The sequence below is a fragment of the Monomorium pharaonis genome, chromosome 7 (genome assembly GCF_013373865.1).
Source record: "Monomorium pharaonis isolate MP-MQ-018 chromosome 7, ASM1337386v2, whole genome shotgun sequence".
In the NCBI taxonomy this organism is placed as follows: Eukaryota; Metazoa; Arthropoda; class Insecta; order Hymenoptera; family Formicidae; genus Monomorium; species Monomorium pharaonis.
In genome coordinates, this window is record NC_050473.1 from 14,335,219 (window position 1) to 14,360,290 (window position 25,072).

At 43.0% G+C, this 25,072-nt stretch overlaps 3 protein-coding genes across 14 annotated transcripts in view; 2 read left to right on the top strand and 1 right to left on the bottom strand.

Moving 5' to 3' along the window:
- LOC105832503 (syntaxin-binding protein 5) overlaps positions 1-5,202 on the top strand; it is a 36,850-nt gene extending 31,648 nt beyond the window's left edge. For 10 of the 12 annotated variants that reach the window (XM_028190314.2, XM_012673510.3, XM_012673511.3 and 7 more), the window contains 4 exons: positions 465-548; positions 897-992; positions 1,119-1,243; positions 1,479-1,732. In XM_028190314.2, the coding sequence (XP_028046115.1) occupies positions 465-548; positions 897-992; positions 1,119-1,243; positions 1,479-1,732 (559 nt within the window). Of the gene's footprint in view, positions 1-464; positions 549-896; positions 993-1,118; positions 1,244-1,478 lie in introns of all 12 variants that reach the window. The other 2 variants (XM_028190313.1, XM_028190315.2) reach the window with 2 other exon arrangements.
- A 3,691-nt stretch (positions 5,203-8,893) lies between these two features.
- Positions 8,894-17,560, top strand: LOC105832506. The gene is made up of 4 exons (XM_012673523.3): positions 8,894-9,293; positions 9,760-9,854; positions 9,926-10,045; positions 11,032-17,560. The coding sequence occupies exons 1-4, from the start codon at positions 9,213-9,215 to the stop codon at positions 11,051-11,053; spliced, it is 318 nt and encodes a 105-aa protein (XP_012528977.2). The 5' UTR covers positions 8,894-9,212; the 3' UTR covers positions 11,054-17,560.
- A 1,637-nt stretch (positions 17,561-19,197) lies between these two features.
- Positions 19,198-24,475, bottom strand: LOC105828560 (zinc finger protein Elbow). The gene is made up of 2 exons (XM_012666938.3): positions 23,590-24,475; positions 19,198-20,829 (listed from the first exon to the last, which is right to left on the bottom strand). The coding sequence occupies exons 1-2, from the start codon at positions 23,653-23,655 to the stop codon at positions 19,339-19,341; spliced, it is 1,557 nt and encodes a 518-aa protein (XP_012522392.2). The 5' UTR covers positions 23,656-24,475; the 3' UTR covers positions 19,198-19,338.
- Between the last annotated feature and the right edge of the window lie 597 nt (positions 24,476-25,072).

The window sequence follows — 25,072 nt, forward strand, 5'->3', positions numbered from 1 at the left end:
GAAAATGCGAATTTGCTTTTTAAAATTAAAATTGAAAATATTTTCAGTCCATTCGGTTTTTGATTGCATTCTTTTGCATAACGTTTCACAATCACGCGATAAAAAAATTGTTTATGGCAATTTTCATCTGCAAATTCTAATCTTCAAATTCTAACTGTTTTATTTTGAAATTTTTCTATCTCATTATATGTATCATATCTGCGATTTTTCTACTTAACAAAATCTGGCACTACACTACGAACGTTCAGGCAACATTTACCATTACTGTCTATTTCACTTACAAATTTTTTATACATATACAGAAAATAAGATATATCGCGCGAACCAGGTAGACAGTCTCTTTGAGATAAATAACTGGGCTGGCTGTTTTAAGGGTTAATGCTAATTAATGATAAAGTAAATCTTATATTGACCCGTGTAAGGTCGTGCGCTCACCTTCCTCCTGTCTCTATAATCTCTAACAGTTTTCAGACCACAAAACACGGCATTGTAGACCCCATGTTGAGCATATGGGGTCATCAACTCTTTGTTAATGGCGATACCGATCAGTAAGTCATCTATGAAGTACAGATAAAACCACACGTAAAACCTTGACACAACACAACACAAGTGCCTTGCGTGCAATATACTGTACTATCTCCTTTCAATTTCACAATTTTTTTTTTGTTTCCAGCTTCATAATGTTTCATATAGGAAAGTGTGTTTCCCGCGTCACTTACAAACCTATAACTATATATCAACCCTTTTACCACGTTCCAGAGCTTTATGCTATGTATATAAAAACGCACACTCGACACTCTTTTACAGTTGTACCCTGATATTGTCATTTTATATGCAATCTATTATCTATGAAACAATGCATCGCAGTAAAGCCATCTTGTGCATATTTTTTGCAGGATCGCAAAGACGCTTTGCTTCAGCAATCGAGGTCATGGCTTATATCTCTCGTCACCGATGGAAATACAGAAGTTCTCGGTTTCGAGTGAATTCTGGTATTGTTTCACGTGGATCAGTTTTTACACACTTTTATTTCAATAAAATAACTAATCTTTTATATTTTACATTTACATCGATGTATTCTATCTAAATTTGACTATGATATATTTTGGTTTGATTAGCGGTGAATTGACGGAGATGATGGGTGATCTGTTTATTGGCCACGATATGCCAGAACCGCCTAAAGAGAGTTTCTTCAAAGGTTTATTCGGTGGTGGTTCGAGAAGTCTCGATCGAGAAGAGTTGTGTAAGTAGCCTTCTTTACAGAAAAATATTCTACTGTTGAGAAAAGCGATTATTCAATTTACCTTTTTTTATAATAAGAAAACTAAAATTGAATAATCGGCTGCACTTAGCACGAGAATACTATTTTTCTATATATATATATATATAATTAATAATAAATTAGTTGTGTACTGAAAATTTAAAATGAAGAAAAATGAGTAAGCAAACTGACACTTACATATCGATGCTAATTGCAGTCGGCGAATCTAGCGGCCGTGCGTCGCGCACAGTGGCGAAACATATTCCAGGACCAAACGAGGCTCTACGAGAGCGAGTTGCTAGCGCGACGGGTGAGGTAAATATGGCACATCAAATGGTTGTGGAGCGCGGCGAGAAGCTGTCACAGCTCGAAGACCGGACCGCGCGCATGATGTCGGAGGCCGAGACCTTTTCACAAAGCGCTCACGGACTGATGCTCAAGTACAAAGACAAGAAATGGTACCAGCTATGAGGACGCCACTCGGCCCGAGTCCGATGGGACGACGCACTTTTCTTTGGTTATTTAGCGTTTGTGTTTCGTCTATGAGTTTTGTCGTATTGAGAAACTAAAAGTTAAGCTATACGATCCTCACACACGCACACATGGGAAACATCTACACGAGGGGAGAGAGTAATGCGGATATATGTATATGCGATCACCTGTGCGACGCACACGGTACACACGCACATGCTGTAAACGCGATAAACGCGATAAACGCGAAACAAAAAACATATTTCAAAGTGGATAAGTATAGCGATGATCTCTCAAATGTATAAATCTTTGCGTATGGATGAATAAAAGAGGAATGTAGAAGCGAGGTAGAGGCCGCGGCTACGCCGTGATGTATTTGCGCGGATGTGACATGTACGTGTAATTATTTAAAATATAAAGTACTTATATACGCAAAGATGTGAGAAATATACGCGAGTCAATATAAGCAATTATGTAATAATTCGCCTTTTAACCGGTGGCACTCGTTAATTCATTCGGACGTCCTGTGAACGTGTTTAATGGCGCCTTGCCTTGTTTGCTTCTCAGCAAAGAATTGCCAATAAGTATTTGCGAACGTATATCACATTGTTGCAGAGTTTAAGCACTTTTGAATAGGTGGATTTGAGTGAAACATTAAGAATCGCATTAGTTATACAAATCGACTAAAAGTAGTACTTAAACATATTACATGAGTTCTCCTCTATATTAGATTAATATTACATATGTGTTATATAAGAGAGAGAATATATATTATTGGAATTGGAACGAAATACACGTGGCTACTCACATATAATTAAATGTCATTGAAATTTGCAGTAGTATTTGTAAAACACATTTTAGAGAAGAGTCATTGTCGACTAATGATTCTTATTCCGTGATGTAAATTTTATAATTGTACATTGTAAACTGACTTGTATTTATCGTTATACACGATCTCGTAGACACTTTCGTAAATATGCGTTAAGGGATAGAACGAATGACAAATGCGATTCTTAAGATTTCTAAGTCTATCGAAGATTACACAGGTGCAAATGAGAAATTTGTTAGGCTTGACAGAGAGATGATTTTTGTGACATTTTATGAAAGTTATGAACGCAGGCAAGACGGCACAGTGACACTATTTCCGAATGTATTGACAATAAACAATGTAGTTAATTACTCGGTGAGAGAAAGAGTATTGGATAAAAGTTGAATGGAATGAAATATATTTTATCCAGAATGGCGGGTGTTGCGCAGGCCGCAGAAAGCTGCTATACTCGCCACGCTGATAAGAATGTATTAGTTGTTATCGATTGTAGTTATCGCGCTAGACGTGCTATGTATATATAAAGAGATGAATACAAGTAGAACAGAGATTTCGCGTTATAAAGCTGTTTATATAACAATGTATTATGAGTTACGCTATTTCGATGCCGACGATAAGTTCAACTGGATTTATGACACACATCTAACCGACGTGACATAAAGTAACTATTGTAATTTTAACACAACACCTAGTTTAGATTAATTAAAGACAATATATAAGATATATAAAGTATACATATACAAATAACCATGTATATGCGTATATGTACACAAAAATGTATATACATATACACATATATATTTGGTCATATGTGTATGTTATGTTTATATATACATATATATGTATGCGATAAGTTCGTTTGAATTTATCGGGGCTCTGAATCGTCGTACTGCTTCCATAGCAATAACTGTATAGTTGATGTTTATGGTACTAATCACTCGTATACTTAATAATGTGCCCGCAGAAGATTACTTAGAATGCATTTTTCGAATTGATTCGAGCTCATAATATAATTTCCCTTGGACAATATACACGTATAGAGATCCGTTGTCCCATTACACACTCTTATCACGGGATGTCTTCACTATCGAATACTAGTACAAAAAAAAAAAGAGCGCGCGGGCTCGTTCGTCGAGCGTGAATTGTAGTGTGCGAACTGTAGTTTGAAATCCGTATTGATGCTGAATTTGTAATACGTTCGTGAGAGTGCGCAGATTTAGCGTTGACTCTGAATACCGATCTCGTCTCACCTAAACTGCTAACTCTGACAAACGTTCCACTATCTTACTATCTAGAATTATTATTCCTCGAATACCAGACACTCAGTATGTAAGCAGTTCAATGGTAGATAAGATACATTCAAAATAAAATATAAAGTATCCTAAGCAGCGGAGAGATTTGTTAATGCCCGAATTACGAGAATGCCGGTATACAAATTAGAGGAGAGAGGTGTTCTTTCAGTGAGGGATCGTTTACCGTTGTAACAATTAGAATAGATAGATTTAATGTGAGCTAGTTACAGAGAAAACAGACATATTATATTATTATTTAAATGTTGCAGTGATATATTCTAACATTCGTTGCACAAAGATTATATATTCGTCGATTTCTCATTATTTATCAAAGAAATTAATCATATCTTAAATAAATTTCTGATAATATTAATCTACTACTTTACAGGCCATAGTACATAAAAAAAAGTCTCACGAGAATAGGACGAGGTCGGGAACGTCCGACTGTAATTAATCGATTGGACTTGTGACTTTAGTTGTATCGCATTAATTTTTTTATGTACTATAGTCTTCTGAAACCCAGCAAACACTATTTATAAAGCAAATTTTTAACTCTCTCTTTCTAGCCCATATTTATTCTAATTAAATCAAATTTCTTACTGAAATAGAGGATAAAAAAACTTCTGTTTCCCATATTGTTTCCATTATTATGATTAACAATATATTGTATAAGTGATAGCGTACAACAATTATAGAATCGTAGAATGTACAGATATGTCTAAATTATAGATAAATATATAGCTCACATCTACACATACGATATTAATTAATTTCAAATACACTTTACAATGCTAGATAGATTATTGTTGGGCTGGATAGAGATAAACAAAGTGTATACATTTTAAAGTCCTTTTAGATATCTGCAAATAGAGATATAACAGAAACCTTTTACTATATATTTAATCGATTTTTGTATACTGACGTATCATTTTTAAAAATCATTAATTAGATGAGAATGAAAAAGAAAGAGATTTATTTCATATAGCTGTTTCGAGGTCAATTTTGCCAATAGATGTTCCTCTCTCTCTCTCTCTCTCTCTCTCTCTCTCTCTGTTTTTCTCTTTTAGAATTATATCTTGTCTTCTTTAAAAAGGCTTTGATATAATTGCATATAATTTTTTGATTCGTGCAAGTAGCGTGCTATTAAATTTATTAATATGAACGAAAGAAGTCTATCTTTAAGCGACGAAACACCTAATGCTCTCAATTTATACTATTAACTATTAACGATCTAGTAGAATTTTTATTTTTCAACAGATAGGCGGTATAGGAATCATCTTATAATTGTAAGAGTACTGCCTCGGCTACAGACTGTATCTTGGCTCCAATTTAATAAATGAGTTTTACTCGAAGTTCAAGAACGACGTATCTTTTCTATATCGTAATGCCACTGTTTTATAGATAATTACTTTTGCAAACGATTACTTTTTATTTTAAATTTTGAAATAAGAATTCTATCTGCACTTGATGTTTGTGTGCCATTCGGTACATAATGTTTTTGTTACAACAAGTATCTAACTGTCAAAGCAGTCAAAATGCCGGGCTTGTAATTTTTTTCCTTAAATTTATAACAGTGTACTCTCGAATTTCCGGTGACTTTTGTTTACAATATGTTAATGAGTATGACTAGTCCGATCAATTGATTTTACTCCACTCCTTTTTCAAAAATATATACATAACATACACGGATGTTGGAAGTTAATCGTCTTAGTTCTAATGTTACAACATTCCGATTAATTTTCTTGTCTGTTAAAGAAACGTCACCTCTGGGTTATCGTAGCAAATGAAAAGATTGAAAACCGGCGCGATGAATCTTTCCCTTTAAATGAATTTTAAGGAAAAGTTAAAGCGTAGGTCAAAGCTCTTCGAGAACCCCGTCCTTTTTGCCCTGCTGTTTAACCGGAAGGAACGGTGACTGCTATCGACACCCGGCCCGTAATTAAATTAATTTCTGCGCCTCCACCTTCGCCGGTTATAGGCATCGGCGTGGAATAATGCACCGGCGCGACGCGCTGGGACGCGACGCGATCCGGCGTCGTCGGCGAGAAAGGTGCTCTCGACGCCGCCGCCGCCGCCGCCGCCGCCGCCGCCGCCGCACACTCTCGCGCGCGCACACTTCTCATTTCCAATTTAAAAATAATGAGAATCCACGGCGAATAGGTGAGGCTGTCGCGCCCAGATACCCCATTGACTACACCACCCGGGCGTCTCGGGCCGCGCGCGCCAAGTGGAATGAATTGAAAAAAAATTCAATTTAGCCTCGGGTACACCGCATAGCCGCCGCCGACCCGTGACGCGACGCGACGCGACTTTTCTCGCCATAAAGGGAACAATGGATCGAAATTTGTTTTATTTGTTCCCCGTGCTGTACATCCACGCCGCGTCTCTCGAAACGCGGCATCTACGAGATCTAGCGGCGAGCGCGCGATGGTGTTATCATCTTACACTTCTACCGCGAAGAAAATATCATTTTCGATACCCACGAAAATGCAAGGAGGATATTATTTATGGATCCCGGGAATATATCGGCGAGCGTTCCAGATCTTTACGGGCGATCGACGTCCGGAAGATCGAGGGCCACTCTCTCGCCGGTTCGAATGACAATATCCGACCCGAGACGGCGGAGCGGAGCGAAACGCGTGTCGGACGAGCAACGTCGTCGTCGTCGTCGGGACCGACGCCAGTAAATAGGAAACGAATAAAGATCCGAGCGCGCGAAGAAACCCGGCAGTCTGTCTCAGACGCGCGCAATAAAATGTAAATTCGCGGCAATTCGCGCCTCGCCCTCGCCTCGCCGGTATCGGCAGATACCCGGAGAGACGATGCCTTCTCTCTCGCCGTTCTCGTTCCCGGGGATCCCCCCGGTGTAACGGTGAGTAAGTGGCGAGTGCCGGCGAGAGAGCGCGGGGCGTTCAGAGCCCGCGGGCTCCGCCGTCATTTGCATGAGTAACGGCGGAGGAGAGAGGGAGAGGGAGAGGGGGCGAGCGCCCGGAACGGTGAGGCTAAGGGGTAGCGAGACGAGTAATTTATAGTCAATAATTCTTGCCGAGGCAATTTTCGCATCGGGCGCGAACGTTTCCTCGAAACGACGACGGCGGCGGCGACGGCGACGACGACGACGGGAGGCGAGAAACGGTGGGAAATGAGGCGGAATGTTAAATAGCCCGTCGTCTTTCAGGTAGTCCTAAAACTGCACGAAGGGAATCACCCGCGAGACGAGACGCGGTAATCCTTCACGACTCTCTGATTTAGAAAATCCCGAAAAGCTCTCCTTCTTTCCCTCGAGGCTACGTTGGGCTACGTCGCTCGGAGTCGCTCCGGTTTGTTCGTATCAGTAATTAATTAATTAATTCCTTTAAATATTTGTAGAGGGACAACGTCGTCCCGCGCGTCTCTCCACCCCTCTCAATCTCTCTCTCTCTCTCCTCCTTCCCTTTATCCATCGGGCGGAAAGTTTAGCCGCGAGGGAGGCGAAGATTACCCGGGCGACAACATAAAACGATACCGAGGACATAAAGGCGCGCGCAGCCGATATTAGATATCAAACCGCCCCTCCCGCCACTCCGAGTATCCCGCCGAGAGCTATCAGACTGATAGAATATGTTCGACGTCGTCGTCGGCGTCGTCGTCGTCGTTGTCGCGACGCGCGCTACGACTCCACCTCCCGAATTCTACACGTCGGCCGTAAACATGCGATCGTCGTGCACCGCCGCCGCTTTATTTAGAGCGGCTTTTATCGCGCGAGGTTAACTTGGGCCTTCCCCCTCCCACCCCTCACCGCGTCCGTCGCAAGCCATCTCGCGACCGCAATTTACCTGGAGGAAAGATAATAATGCGCGTTCACCTCGTCGCTACGACAGTTGAGCCATTTGATCCGCGCGAGATTGCATCCGAGCGAGCGGTCGAACCGCAAATGTAACTGAAAACACGTACTCACCGACACCGGCCGATGTCGCATGATTTCGCATCTCGTCCTCGCCATCCGCTCGTGCCCTCGCTTCCAACGGAGCGCACTCACTCGCGTCCGTTCGCGTCCTCGTCTGCTCCGGAAGGTACGATGATGTAGAGCGCGATCGGGGACACGACGACTCCGAAACGGGTAAATCGCGCGGGAGAAAAACTCGGCGCTCGTCACTACGAACGCGACGTTAGCGACAGGAAAAGAGTAAGGACAATTCGCGGCAACTTCGCGCCGATGAGCGATGACGCGGCGACGGTCCCCCGCTCCGATTGGCGGTCCTGCTCTCGCGACGCGAGGAGCACCAATCGCGTGCCCCCCTTCTTGAAAATCGGCACAACGGTCCTGTACTCGTCCAATTTTCGTCGAGACGTCTAACGGCGCGAGTGGCGGGTGCGGCGACGGCGGACTTTCCTCGCGTTTTCGCGCGTTATGCGTCCCGGGTGAACCGCGCGGGGCTCACCAACGGCATCCGGGCGTCCGGGAGCGTCGCGCGAGGTGCCGGCGAGCGTCGGAGCCATCGGCCCGGGCGACGACTACCGCGATCGGCTGCGTTCTCTCGTTGACGAGCGCGGGAACAACGCGGGGGCGCTAATGACGCCGTAACGCCGGACACGGAGACGAATCGACGGAGTAGGACGAATGTCGAGCGGGCCGTGTTCCGAAATTCGCCAATGTAGATCTGGTCCAGGTAACGTCGACTGAATTTTCGGCAGTGGCAGCATGTATTGGGACGCGACGCCGTATTAGGGGGAGGGGGGGGGAGACATAGCCATGACCGTCGCCATACGATCAGTGACGGAATTCCGTCATATTTTAGCGTATTTCGACACGGTTGTTAATCGATAACGACAACGAACGCACGACAGAGCCGCAAATTAACCTCCGCGCGACCGTTGAGTTTAGATATAGTGCGGATTGATTGCGAAAATAAATTCGGAATATCGAGAATAAATATCGCTCGTTATGCGTGACGTCATTTTAAGGTGCCTTTTCACTCTGCGCTCGACGCTCATTTTCAGCGTCAAAAGACCACACGTGACTAAAAATAAAGATACCCATTCGTCATCTTTAGTCACGTGATGTCTTTTGACGCTGAAAATGAGCGTCGAGCGTCAGCGTGAAAAGGCACCTTTATTAAGCAGCATCGGAACATTCGGAACGTATCCGGATCGACGAGGTGACGAAAGCGCGCGTCCCGAGTTAATTTATCCGTCGGCCTGTGTGCAGTAAACGTTTCGGGACTTCGGGAGTACCATGAAAGGGGAGACGAAGGTCGCGAAGTGTCGAGAGAAAGAAAAAGCGGGCGACTCGCGAGATTGTAATCGGCCGTGTGCGTGAAGCAACAAGCGATCGCGCGCGCGTTTGTTTATTTGTGCGCGGCGAAGTGAATCGCAGGGAGTGATGCTGGAACGACGGATGATTATCATTTTAATTCGACTTCTGCCGATGAAACAACGATGGAGCCGAGGGAAAGCGACAGTGGTGAGTGACTAATGGTTTTATTCATCTTCAATAATCGTAACGAATCAAATGCTGCCTATGAAAATACTGCGTAATCGTATTTCTGTACGATCGCGTCTCTCTCTCTCTCTCTCTCTCTCTCTCTCTCTCTCTTTCATTCAGCAAGCAGCACTCGACGTGCCTGCATTGTAACAGAAAATATCCGCATCAGAAAATAAAACGCCGTGTACAAAAGCGAAACGTTATTGGCTGCTGCGATATGTTATTTTGATCAAATTCCCTTTTTAACAATGCGTCCACTCGGTTTCAATAAACGGTCTGTAATAATGATACTGTGCGCGGACTATGTTTTGAAAGATCCTCTAAATGCAAAGTTACTTTACGGGGAGATCAAGAGACCGAATGTCTCGTATGGCTGCATTAATGACTCTCGAAACTCCTGTTCTCTAATTGGAAGCCGCTATCACGCGGCATTCGTTCTTTTCAGGATGTCGTATCACGTGACTGCGAAGGTAGACCGGGAAGGTTCTTCGGACTTGGGGTGCGCACACAGAGACCGTGGCATAGGATACTAGGATACAGGTAAGTACTCTTTCAAATAAATTACACTATCTTGACTAACACTGATTTAATACAACTACTCAATTTTACAGAGATCAAGTGACTCCCAAGAACCGCCTCCGACTTGACGTGTTCCCTGAAGGAGAGTGCGGGCACGGCGCGCTTTCCCGGAGCTCGCAGGCCCCGTCGCATGATCTTTCGGCGGATATCCGGTACGCTAGCGCCTAACTCGACGCGCAACGCCCCCACTTGCGGGTCGTTGCCGGTACTCCGATATTATATTCTGGGGATTTATTGTCCCGATCTTTCAGTTTTATGTACGGGTGCAATGGGCGACAAATTTTGACGGCCGCGAAATTAAAAGCTTCAATCGCGTTAATTTTGATTGGTTGATTAGTCGTTCGATATCGCAGCACAGATTAAGTATCTGCTCGCGAAAGAGTCCTTTTATTTTTACGTAACCAAGAAAATATGTTGTTAATTCTGACAGCGTTGCTGTCAGTGCGCATTAAAATAAATAAATAAAAAGAAAGGGAGCAGAGAGTAATCTGTACAGATAACGAGCGCACGAATGCGTAACAGAACGAGAATGTTTTTCAGTCGAATAGATTTACCGAATCATTCTATTGTACGGGCTGCGCCTCTCGAAACAAAGCACGAAACCAACACAAGGATTAAGCCTATTATTTCGCTGTTCATTATAACAATTACCTGTTGATGGCGGGGCTACGGCGAGGGAGGGAGGGGCGCGCAAGGAAACCGGCGAAAGAGTAATGATTGAAAATAACAGGAATCATATAAACGTGCAATCATGCAGCGTCGGAGCGCTCTGGGAGGGTTGTCGGAAATGATCACAGATTTCAGGGCAGGGTGATCAGGCCCGGCTCGAAGACAAGCATTATGATAATGATCCTCATTACGCGATCAGATTGTAGATTATAGAATTATAAGCCTGTTATGATAAATCATTCCTCTTTCCAGGGTTTTTTTTTTTTTTTCCATTATACTACATCCAACGATCGCGCTTGATTTACTCGGTCGACTTGGCATAAAAATCTTACGGACGCGGGTCTTTGCGGTGTCGATAAACTGACAGCAAAAAAAAAACAATATTTGTTCGTTTACTTCATAACGTGAAATAGCGATCCTTTTAAAATGCGAGCGTATACATGTGTCATTTGTTTTTCTTTTTTTTCAGAACGGAAAGCAATACGGAGTAACGGACGCAGCTTTGCCGGTGGACGTGGTTTCGCCTGAAATCTGTACGTTTTTGGAGTTTTCTTTTTGCCGTTCGAGACGTCGAGCGGACATTGTAATTTTGTGCGCGATCGTATCTTTCCCGTCTTATGCTTTCGTCGTGATATAATGAAATGCGCGTCGCGAACAATTAACGTCGAGAGTGTCGCGTGATCGTAATTAACCGCGTTTTCGCGAGTGAGTATGACGTGACTGCAACAAAGAAACCGAGAGGAGGAGAAGGAGGAGGCCTGGGAGGCATCGAGCGACGACGGAGCGGCCATAGGGTGAGTAGCTTATAATTTACTTATCATTTGCTATTGGCGGAAGTGATCGTTTAGTCTCACGATAGGAGAAGCTTGTATATAAAAATTTTCAACATTTAAGACAATTGACGAAAAATTCTGTAAACTATCGACGTGAGAATTTAATTTTTACTTATCAAATTTTATATAAAAATCATATTTAAGGAGAAAATTAAATGCGATGAAATGATCGACTGATTGAGAGCTTACATTTTTCGTTCTAATATCTAGATGTCGCGGCTTGTCTACTCCCACACGTATTTAATAAACCAGATAAAAAATGTATATCAAGCTCTGATCTAATTACTTTGACTTAAAAATATTTATATGATTGGATTAAATTATTTTACAAATGACAATTCTAATAGTTCTATATTATTATTACAATTTTTGTAATTGTTCTGACTTTTGGAAATCTAATTTTTGAATACCATCTTAATTTATTAACAGAAAAACACAAAAATTGAGAAATTTAATTTCTCATTCTTGCTTTTATGGTTTTCGGTAAATACGGCGGTTATCGGATAGACAAATCATTCAGTATTAATTGTGAGAAAGATTAATGAGAAGGCATATACGTGAAGGGTCGAGCGGAGCAAAATGCTGAGTCAGGGAAGGATGATAATGCAGCACCATTTTATATTAAAGTCACGTATATATATGTTCTGCGTCTTCTCGGAAGATATCATATGTGCGCAGATTACACGTTAAATTTTATAAAACTTGTGTATAAATATTGCTATCGAGTTTTTGATAAGAAAGTAAAGGTAGAAATTAAATTGTAACAAATTCAGCACGTAGCATACGTACTTTGTATCAAAACACGTTTAATAAGTGATCGCGAGCGAGATTTACATCAACTGCACGGAAAATCCTATGCAATATTACATTAATTGCATTCTGTTACACGTACAATCGTGTTAAGTTTAATTGGCAATATTTCAACGTTATTAAGCGATAAAAATTCCGCGCGACTGAACCGAAGGGAGTTGTTATATGAAGCGTACCCATTAAAAAAAATTGGCGGGGTATCGCGGTGTGACGATCGGGAATTGAATAGAAATAGCGGCGAACAAAGAAATCAAAGGACAGTTAGCTTCCCGGAGCGATTCTGTATGCTATCGGTTTTACTCTTCGTTGCTCGCCATTGCAACGGGGCCAATTCTCACCCTAGTCGAGTTCCGAAGCTTTTCGCGGTCGTTATGGGGTATTTGTACAACACAATTTATCTCGCCCCGGGGCCACGGACTACAATGGCGGTTACGCGACGGCTACGTCCATTCGAACTCGAAGGAAATGTCCGCCGTATAATAATCGATTACCGGCGAATGAAAGGAGAAGAAATCATCCAGAGATTCGGCACGCACAACGGTGCACACACGCACGCACGTGTGTCACTGACGCGGGGCGGCCGCACTCCGCGTCATCGAGAGATTAGGTAGACAATTACTCGGCACTATTTCGGAAATTCAATACACACAGATTTGGAGGTACACATCGGAGAGCGTGACGCCGCGTTGCGAAGGCAATTGACGCGGCAACATCGAGCGGCGTGTGCTCGCTCATAAGTAAAACGTTCGCGATGTGGAATTATGAATTTAGCGATCTCCGAAGCGTGTCGTAATTCCGTGCTTTGCGCGACGACTCTTCGCGCCTCGACGATTTCTTTGTTCGCGAAATTGAAGATTTAGTTGCCCCAATACCGAGAACCTGACGCGCGCGGTCCCAGCGTCCGTGTCACGGTTCCTGTCCGCGTCCACTTTCGTGTTCACACGTGTATCCCGAGGGCTATAAATAAGCGTGGTCACCGGACACGGTCGCGCGCGGTACGGGAAAAGTTGACTAATTGCGAGTAACCACGCTGCGAACGTCGTCGTTGCTCGTTTCTTCTCGTCAAGCTATATCCTCCTCTCGTGTGGCTATCCCGCCTTTTACGGCCTTGTAATATACAGTTGGAGCGCGCGCCGTACTTTTTCGACGCCGTTCATCATTCTGAGACTAATCTCTTCTACTTGGGCTACGTTGACGCATCGTTTGTCTTGCCCTTAACGCAGAGTAGGCAGAGCCTTATAGCCTCGGTCGGGGTGGCTCGGAGGCTTGTCAGTTCGTATCAAATTGCTTACGGGAGAAACTATAGATCGCCTTACTTTTTATTCTGAACTCCCGTCGCATTCAGCAATGTGCCAGAAAGATGCATGTGCGACGTAGCAGTGCCATCTTTCGTCAATATTCTTTATTTATTGCACTAATAAAAATTTTTACAAGCATTTTTATTGTATTGTTTCATAAACGTTATCTTCGTGCATGATAATTATATTTAAAATCTTTGATATATAGCCGATTATTAATTACATATGTACCACGTGTCGACGCTGTTCCGCTAACGCACCGTATTTCCTAAATGACAATATATCTCTCTCGGAGATTTCGCCAAATAATTTTGTTGGTGAAACCGGATTAATTTGCAGGGTAGTTTTCGAAGGAGCCCGAAATGAGAGAGTGATGCGAAATGGCGAAGCCTGCGGCCACATAATCTCGTTTACCGGAGGTAATTGCTTCCTAATCGCGCGCGACCAATCAGCCTAACTGTGTTACGCTGTCTAATTCGTTTATGCGGCAATGTTGTATCGGCCTAACCCCTCTCGGTCCTTATCGAAGCATTGGATTACTCCGGTCCTTTTCCACGTAAATCCCTTTCTACGTTTCGCCTCAACTCCAATTGCGAGAACTATAGGGTGCTGTCGATCTATAGGGTGGTAATCGCTTTGACGTCGACGTGTATATATGTATTTATATATATATATGGTCAGTTAATCACATTCTATTTGTTCCTATTGATTGTTCCGTTCAGATTGATGTGATCACAATTCTGAATCTTAATCTTTGAAGAGAAAAAAACATGGTCAAACGTGAATTATTACATTTACACATGCACTCGTTTAAAGTTTCGTTTTATGTGGAGATATGAATTGGTAAAATTCTCAAAGGACTTTTTAAATCGAAAATAGGCATAAATTTATTTGTGAACTTAATATTATTGTTCTTATATTTTGTACATTTTACATGCCTTTGCGTGTGTTATACATAATATTTTAAATTTCAAAGACGGAGCAGGAAATAAAATCGATATTTGATTAAGAAAGATGTGTAATAATTGAAACAAAAAATATACATATATATAAACAAAAGCGGAATAGAAGAGTTAGTAAAGACATGATAAAACCGGTTTGCTGACCAACGAATGGAAACCATTGAATTCTCACTGGCGCCAACTAATCCGTTTGAAGTACTCTTCAGCAAGTGCCGCTGCTTTCTTTTGCCGCCGTCGATGCCTTCCCTGATGCAAAACATTGCCGGAAGAGCACTCTTGACTAAGCACTTGATGCGTAACTTTCTTGTCACGGCTAAGAACAGACGTTACACACTATAGCGTTCGACGGGAAATGATAAACATTATCCGCGCATATTTAAAAATTAACACGTGGAAACGGACACTAACCAGACTTTGCGGAGAACAATTTTGAGCGAAGAAAAAATGTTTTTTTTTTACTTTACAACTTTTACTTTCTCTACACAATGTAAAGGAGAAGAAAGGACTGCCTTTTAGAAAGAAATATAGACAGCTCCCATATGTCCAAGCACAATTGCGATTCAAACTGGAATCTTTGTGTCAGAGAGTTATTTTTCTGCTTTCGTAGTAGTTTGCGATTCGATAGAAGCTAACGCGGCTAAGGTTGGCCACTCATGAATACATTATCCTTTCTAACGAGGTGAATAGGTCAAGTAGATGGAGTCGCAGCGTCTGTCCATAAATCACTTAAAGGGCAAGCGAAATCACCCCACGTGCAAGCCGGTTTGACTTCTCGTGCATCTGCTTCCGCTTTTTGTTTCGTGACGTGGTACCGACGCCCCCCTTCGCGGAAGGAACACGCCTCTTATTCTTTCATTCTTTAACTTATCGCAAAATTATCATCCCTTCTGTATTTTTTTTTATCGTTCTCACTATCGCGCGTGCGATGCCTCGCGTGTCACATACTATCGATGGCCCATTCGTGCGATGGAAAAGCGATGATAACTTGCGACATGCAGCGAATAGGAGATATCATTGATGTATTTTGCAGTTTACGCGGTATTTCCATAGATGATGGAAATTTAGATCCATCTGATATAATAACAGTTACGCGCTTCACCATCCGTAAAGTTGGCATATAAATGCTATCCAGTCAGAAATCAATTTTGTGACGTAATTTAAATAATTTAAGTTCCCAGGGGACGGTAAATTGTCATCGGTTGTCATCAGGAAATCGATGCTTTTATCACGCGATCGTTTGTTATTTTGCAAATGATTTATTTCAATGTAGCAGCGGTGATTAAGGCTGTGCTTACACTGGAAACGCGAGTGCGCTAATATTGATTTCGCCGTAACACGACAGAAGTGATGACGACCATAATTTATAATTCTCACCGGAGCATTTGACTGAACATTATTAATTTACGTAGTCAGTTCAACGTTAGGCGAATTTACGTATAATTGTTCATTACGTATCTGCATGTAGTCATTTCGCACGTGATAAACCACTGTCATAAAGAGAGTTTATAATATAAATTTCATGCAAATGTCTGTTAGAATAAATATGTCTTGAGTCTTGAATTTCGAAGAAAATCACGAAGATTAATTTATTTTTGATTATAAGATATTAGTTTAAATTTTAATGAGAATAATTGTAAACAGACATTAATTTATATATGAATAATAAACTATAATCTTTTGTCATCGAGTATTCATTGCATAGTATATTTTTAATTACCATTTTATGAATTAATAAAATAACAATTTTATATCTCCAATTATTCGGTATAAAACTTTATATGATGCTCATACCCGTATTCGATATAATAAACATCATAAATATTATTTGCATGTAGAATCGTTTCAAATAAATCGTTTTAAATAAAAAAATATCGCGCGTACATTGAATATATTACGTAAAAATGTAACACTAAAAGAAATACTAAAAAAAGACAAGTTTTTCATGTTCTAAAAACGATTCCGAGTTTTGGGATGTTTTGGCAGGTATTAATAAATACGTAAATTTTATATTTTTGTAAGAAATGATTTGCTGTATTTCGGTTTTGAAAAGAATCAAACTCTCGAGTAACATAGAACAAAACAATGATAGAATAACGACGAGTTGATGTAGATAACGACACTGACGCGTGCCAAGTAAATACAAAGCTTTTTAACCACATATAAAAATCAGAAATACATATAGTTAACGTAAGAATCAGAATTGTGAGCAAATTCCTCGACATTCACAATGTCTTTCGATCGTAACTACCAACGTTGCATTTTAATAAAGCTATTTACAAATTACAATATTTTATCGCAATCGTCATTCACGTCGCTCTTCAATATAATGTCATGTACATACGTAAAGTTCAATACGCTACGTAATATCGACAATATCGATAGTTACTAAAACTTTGGTTACGCAAAAATAGACGCAGATATATTTATATATTTATACATATATTCATACGTGTGTACATATATATATACGCACACTTATGTATATATGTATATCTGAACTTTACCTCTTCATTAGGGATTTGTTAGAGTTTACATACCTATAAACAAATGTACAATAATTACAAGGAAGTAGGACATTGATGTAATTTATAAATAGTACATATATATATAGTGATTACATTATATCAATTATTTATTTCCCATAATCGCAAGAACGGAGAATATTTCAGTCGAAAGTGATGAAAACTAAATTTATTCCACTGCAACATTGATCAATTTCAAATGAATAAAATGTTCAAAAATATTGTGTGTACTTATTGATTCTCTATTTGTTTGGCATTCATATATTTGTGCATTTTATAAATGCCAAACAAAAGAGTACACGGTACAATAACAAAAAATATTACGCAATATATGTTTAAAACAATTAATTGTATATTATTTTTGCACAAAGAAAAAAGCAGATTATGAAATATTAATTATACACATTTACTCGTTAAAAAAATTATATATATATATATAGCATATATATATATATATATGCTATAAAATATATAAATATTTTAAAAAGATAGTATTAAATATTTAGTAATCTAAATCTCATTTGAAAGTTGACTACTTGTAATAATAATACTAATAACAATATAAATCGAAAATAAATGATGTGAAAACAATAAATTAATTTCGCGTCGAAATATGGAATGTATTTTCATACATTCATCTTTTTAACAAAAACACAAGGAAAGACCGTTGTCACAAAGTTCATTCTGGATTAAATTATCGCAGTGGTTTGCATAGAGCACAAAGCAAATTCTCCATTTTGCCGAGCGATTGAAATAAAATGCTTGACAAAATGTCGTCTATTTGATTGCGACGATTATTTTCGTTCGAAATAAAATCCCCGTAATTGCGCGTTTATTAACAAATTCTAGTCACACACATATTTGCACACATATAATCTCTTTCGCGGAAGCTCATTGCATCGCATCGCATTCTCTCCCTCTCTTTCTCTCTCAACTTTCTCACTCGAAAATCACAGTTAAACATTGGTTTTTCGACGTTTGGTGTGGCACTCGTCATCCGATACTGAGAGGTACGTCCGACAGAGCAGATGGACAGAGAACGAATAAAATATCGAAAAATTTACTCTTGCGCGTCACGCAACTTTTAATCGCAAATTAAAATCTTGTCGGCTCTCTAAAAAGAGTTTATTAATTTAATAACATTATTAAATTGCACACATCCAAAGTTACGCACTTTTCCGGCGCGAACTACATTTAAAATGTGGGCTTTCGTCATAAATTCGTCGCTTCTGTTCTAAGCTGACACGTGCGACGTTTTATTCTCGATGCTCTCATAATGATAAAGAAGCATGAAAATTACAAATTTGAAAGGTAGTGCCGAATAGCAGACGAAAGCAGTCAACTTGGCGACGTTTGCATTAGGTGTTTAACCCTCGGACAGCGGAATGTTTACAGCCGCATGAAATGTGATACCTGAGTTCTTCCGTTTAATCATATTATATAGCACAATGCAACCTGACCATTTTAAAAACCTTTATTATACTTTGATTTTATCCTATATTAAACTATTTTGCTATAATAATAATTATTAAAATACAAATATGTAATTATCGAATAGAAAAAGTGATAAGAGTAAGATAAACATTTTTTTAGATAATTAGAAACAATCGATATTACATATTTTTTTACAATTATTCTGAAAACGACGGTTTTACACAATTTCTTGTTGTTTGCATTATTACTCAATACTGCTGAACGAGGGTTAATCGTCTTGAAAGTATTTCTCAAATGCAACGACAAGATTGAATCATTACTCTTGCAAAGCTGAGGTAGGCATACGCGATAACGGCGGTATTTTATTTCTTTTGAGAATAAAAAATCAAAAGTACAGACAGTACATTATTTTTTATCGAAAAATAGCATTCACAGAGTAGTAGAACGCTTGAATATCGTCAGACGTATAAAAAATTTAGTGATGTGTGGTATATCGAAACATTATTTTAATATCTATAAAATATACCAGATCTGTCTACGGCAATATCGAAACAGTAATGATTCGCAACACTTAAGGATAACTAGAGGATGTTTCATGTGCATATTACTTTTGGATTGTATATTAGATTTCCAATTATTTGGTAGAGATAAGAAAAAGCTTAGCTCGCGGAAGACGCACCGAGTATACCATCGCACTGTAATCGAGAAAAACGCTTCCTACCGCTTCGATGTGTGGAGCTCCAGAGGTTCCCTTAGGAGATTCGCGACAGTAAAAGCGTAGACAGTAGAACCGCTGTGCTCTTCGTTCGACGTACTCGAATCCGTAGTAGCGGAATCACAGTTCGCCGCGCCGCGCCGCGCCGCGCCGGTCGGAGGCTCTACGTTTGGCTGTCGTGAGAATGCTCGCTGCCGAGAAGTCATTGATGCATCCCAGAGGTGGCACCGAGACGAGAGCCGTAGATAGAGTACGGGGAGAAATACGCCAGCCCGGCGGTCGCGTGCGGATGCGGCGGTGGCGGCGGCGGCGGCGGAAGCGGCAGACCGAGCGTCGACAGGGATGGCGTCAGGAGCGGCGAGGGTTTTCCGTAGGGATGGTAGCGCGCGGTGGCGAGCGGGCTCAAAGGTGGCGTAGGGTAAGACCTCGCGAACAGTGGATGAGTCGCGGGGTGCAGGCCCGGGGGTGGCCCGGGCAGCAGGGAGAGCGCGGTGGGATCCGTCGCGGCGGTCGCACCGCTCGCCGACACGTTCGTGTGACTTCTCAGATGCTGCAACAGCTCCTCGGACGTGGTGAATCTCTTGCCGCAGTACGCGGTGTCGCCGGCGATCCAGTTGCACACGTAGGGTAGCTGCGTGCCCGCGGCCAACGCGGCGAGCTGCGCGTGCGCGTAAACCGCGCCGAGCGACCCATAGGGCGAAACGCTACCGGGCTTGTGATCACACTGAGCGCAACCGGCCGGACAGGAACCCGGCGTCGCGCCGCTCGCGCCCGACGGCAATTTGCCATTGGCGATGTTGGCCACCGCCGCCGCCGCCGCCGCCGCCGCGGCCGTCGCAGGGCTCGACAGTAGGTGCGAGTTGAGCTGGCAGCCGGTGCAGAAGGGATCGCGGCATATCGGCATCAGTCCGTCCGCCGCGGTTGGTCCGCCGGTGCTTTTCAATCGGGCGTAAAGATAGGGGTTGATACCGTTCTTGAGGGCGGCGTGATGGGACATGAGCGAATTGGCCATCACGTCGATCGGTAGTTGACTGGGGCTGTAGCCCAAGTAGGCGGCGGTGGACGCCGGTAGACTGACTTGGCCGGGCTTGAACGTGCCCAATGGGAGATCCTTGATAGACGGATCGGCCATCGCGAGCACGCTGACCGGGCTGTAGGCGGGCTTGACTTGTAACGAGGGACTGCTCACGGTTGGTTGACTCGTCGATAGTACGTCCACCGTACTCGAGGGCGCCGAGCTTCTCGAAACCGGCGAGTCCCGCGCGACCTCGCCGTTCGGCGTCGCCGTCTTTCTACCTTGCGGCGTGACCGCGCGCGTTGACGCGGCACTCTGATTGCTCGGGCATCGTTTGCTGCTGCTGCTATTTCCAGGAGTTCTCGATCGCCCGGACGTCGAGTGGCTCGACGTCGATCGCGACTCGTCCGTCGGGGTGCAGGTTTTCTCGCGCCCCAGGCAGGATTCGTACGGCTTGAAGCTCGTCTTTGTCGATTCGCTCGCCGACGTTGGCACCGTGGCCGACGTCGTTACCGCCGGCGATGACTTGTCACGAGATGACTGCTCCGCAGTCTTGGATGATCGGTTACTCGATGTCTTGTCCAAGGAACTTAGTAACGATTTGTTGGACGGTGGATCCGCTCCTATCTGACTGCAGGTCTGTGCCAGCAAAGCGAGTGGACTCTTCTTCGCATCCAGCTGAAATCAAAATACGGAAGATGTTTATTTAGCAAATAAAACTTTGTTTTGCGTTTGTGTGTACACAATTGTGAGTTGTGCAACTTATGTGTCGAGAAATTACATATCGAGGTTCAAATATTTATATACGAGCGTTGCATCGACGAAAAAACAAAAATTATCTTTCCATTTCTCCAAGATATACTTGCTTTAATTCGCAATTTGTGCCCAAAACAACGTGATTTGCATATCGATGCTATAATCTTTTTATCGTCTTTTAGATTTGAACTAAAGATTTTTTTAAAACCTATTTACATTTTTCAACATAATTTCCTGCATTTCGAAACTCAATCAAGATTGTGTTAGCATTGATTGATGTGCGAAACTTTCTTATATTTATAAACGCGATGATGCAATCGTTAGCATTAATTGACTCTGTAATAATTAATACTTGTCGGTGTTGCAAATCTGATAATTTGACGAGCTCGACCTCTTTTCGAATACACAACGTCAGTGATTTTCGATCGACTACGCTGCATTGCGCGATCTGACAACCCTCGAAACTTTTGGCGCGTGACGCGTCTGGATGGAGGCAAGTCCAATTAATGACGCGCAAACCGCAATCTGTAGCGCCGCGTCACTCTTTCGCCGAGCCAGAAGTGACGTGGATAAAGGGTGCGTCGGACAAACTTATCCCACGGAACGCCCGCCCTTTTGATTTATCGAGAAATTTTTTTCACGTGAGTGACGTGTCCCCAGATTTTTTCCTAACGACCTGTCAACGTTGAAATTGAATTACTTCCACTAACAATGATAAATTCGTAGATATTAATTCTAAACTTTTATGTCTGTGAAATTGCGAGTAACAATCTTCGCATTTGCGGATAAACGGACGGATCGTGGACAGTGGAAAGAGGTTTTCGCGCGCGCGCGAGCTTATAATTTTCTACGAATATCTGGAATGTATATGATACGTCAATGATGCGGAGCATATATATATATATATATATATAATCCGCGTGGGATCTCTCTCTCTCTCTCTCTCTCTCTTTCTCTTTTCTTTTCTTTTTGTTAAGAGCGAGACGTACCGGGGAGATATAATCAATATGCTATTGCCCGATACAGACGTCATTAGCGCGTAAGTGCGGGAATTTAATATCGGCGCCTTGGCGCATCTCCCGGCTCCGAAGTGGTCACGATGATGCACTCGGTATAATTAACGTATAGAGAAGCGATATTTCTCGTCGACTGATACGTCCACCGAACAGATGTTCCGCCGTAATTAAAATGCAACGATCATGCAACACTAACCCGCCGCGCTCACGGTCGGTCTGTACTAATGGCGCGACGCCGACAGATATTAATGCCGTGAATTGCAACAGGCCATTACGGCAACGCGAGGCTATATATTAATTGCGCTCGTGAAAGTTAACGGGAACGTTCGAACGTAATATTTTAATCCGCTAATGCCGCCCGCCGGCTTTTGATTGTCGAGGCTAATTTATGCCTCCCGAGACGAGAAACTTCCCCTCCGTCCGTATCTCACGTGACTTTTGAAATTCTTTGAATATATTTTCTTTCTCTCTTTCTTCTTACTTCCTTTTTGTTGTCGGATCTGGGCGATCACTTTCTCAAAGTTTTCGAAAAACGTCGTGGGGACACAGGTATTTTTCCTGCGAGAGATTAGGAACAATAGACGATGCTTTACCTCTATTTTGAACTTGACTAATGGTCCAGCTGTTGCTGGACGATTTATGCTAAATTATTTCTACCGAACGGCTGGCTCTGCATTTCTTGCCGAGCGGCGATTACAAATTATTACGCACGAAAATGTTTACGCCTCTTAAATATGCCAGAGACATTTTTCGAGAATCTTCAAGAAACGTAAGAGGACTGTCGATGCGTATCGTCTGTGCCGAAAAGCCGATCGAATGCTCTATTCCACTCGCTTTTCCATTCCGTTTCATCCCCCCGCGTGCAACAATCAGCATTGTATTACCGAATCGCGCTTTGATTTATGACGCGCGTAAATCAGCGCGACGCACGCCGTGACTTTGCCAGCGCACACATACACACTCGCTGTCCCCAAAATAGTTTACAGGAGTTTCGGAGCGTAAAACGCGGCGCGCGTGTTTCCGTCGGGATTAACGAAACGACGACAGGCGACGTTAATGAGCCGCTAGAAAAGATATTTTCAAGCGGACACTCATGCATACGCATTTCGAGCATTTGGGCTATTTGCGCTTTGCGTTAATAATATATAATGTTGCATTCGCGAGATGACGATTGTGTGTATCCGAATAAAATTAATTTCGTTCAATCGTCGTTACTCCAATTTTCGAAATCGTCGATACTCGTAGAACGCTCATTGCGGACTACCACCTCCCGCGCAATTTATTTATTATGTGTTATAATTTGTAAATGCGAGCGTTTATTTACAACGTATTGATTTTCTCGCTTTAGCGTACGAATAAATTCACGCATATCTTTTTTTTCTCTGGAAAAAACGCACATAGGCGGACATGAAAGAGCAACGTTTTTTCAGACGTACATACGCGGGTTGGTATGCAAATGACAAGGAGGAGAAATATCGCTCGTTAAACGCGAAGACTTTAAACGCTGAGAGATGCGTATCTCGACAAATCGTTAACTCGCGGCGTACAAACAGGAACGGAGGGTATGAATAATGGACTCCGTAAATAGCGACGCAAAGGAAAAGAGAAGAGAAAAGCGAATAGAGAGCGCAGAGAGAGAGAGAGAGAAAGAGCGAGAGAGACTAACCGTAGTAGGTAGCGGCGTGAGGTAATGATCAGGACGGAGATACTGATTCGCGCTGGACGTCAGCATCTTTCGCGGTCGATCCTCGCTCGCGCCGTCGGTCGTACAATCGACGAAAGCACCACTTTTCTATCACTTTCCTCGACTCATGGGCTCATCGACGATCCAGCTGCGTGATTCGTCGCACTTTTTCCCTCCTACATCCGTCGCAGCAGTGAAACAACGGTATCACACTCGGACGCGGAGCCATGCACCTGAGGCTGGCACTTCTTCAGCGTGACGAACACTTTTATATATCCGTGCGCGCAATGCGCACCCTTTTTTTTTCACAAGCACCAAACCATACGGGGGCAAAAACGGGGAAATCGCTCGTCGGATGAGGGGGAGGGGGGAGGGGGAAAGCAAGAAACGAAAGGAAAGAGACGAGAGACGACTCGCGTCACCAGCGCTGGCTGGCTACTCTGCGATATATCGCCGCCACGTTGACGCGGTGAGACTCGACTCGCGACTAAACCGCTCAGAGCGGTCGACGTGGAAGCGCGGTTGCCCTTCTCGTCGCTCGACCCTCACCGTTCCACCACCGCGTTCAGCTGACTTCCCCTACCTCGTACACCGCAGATTCGTGCTCCCCCGGGGAGCATCCCCCCTTCTTTGCGACTCCCGCGACAACATCGTCGTAGGGTCTGTCCCCCCCTCCTCGGCGCGGCGGACTCGGTGTATCGCGACTACGGCTACGACACGAAACACCACGAGCGGCGGCGACTAACCAATGCGGGCGAGAGAGGCAAACGCAAAGGTGACGGCGGCGGCCGTAGCGACACGGTGGTCGTTGTCGGTTCGCGCTACGCCGACACTTTTGCCGGGTGCGAGCGACCCGGCCAACGACGTGTCAACTGGTACGGGGTGCCCTCTCGCAACTCCAACTCCCACCACGAGCGGCGGCTGCACCGTGCTCGGGGAGTTCCTTTCGTGTACCCGGTCCGTACTCTGATACTGTTACACCTCTGATGTCTCGCTGCTGCTGCTGCTGGCATCGTGACGTTGTTAAAGAGAGATATGGATGCCACCGTGTAACGCCCGGCACCTGCACGATCCCACGCGGCGCGCGGGCGCGCGCCGAGATAAAGGCCTACTACTACTACTGCTACCTGCGAGAATCCTCGTTGAATTCACAGTAATCGTTCAAATCGTTCGCTTGACGAACCGATCGTGGTTCCGAGGAAAATTGCACGCTCGGCTACTTTTATTTCTATTGACGCGGAAAATAAGGTGCCGACACGCGAGAAAGGTGCCCGCGGCGGTCGTTTCCTAACGGTCAGATTAAACTCTCGATTCGCACTTACTCGTACGTCGAAGGACTGTTATGTTCTCCTTGTTTTTTTTATCGTCTACTCCTAAACTGCAAAATTTTCTTTCGCGTATAGTACGCAATTAAAATTTTTCGATGGATATACAAGCGTTTCTTTGACGAAGAACACTAAAGGAC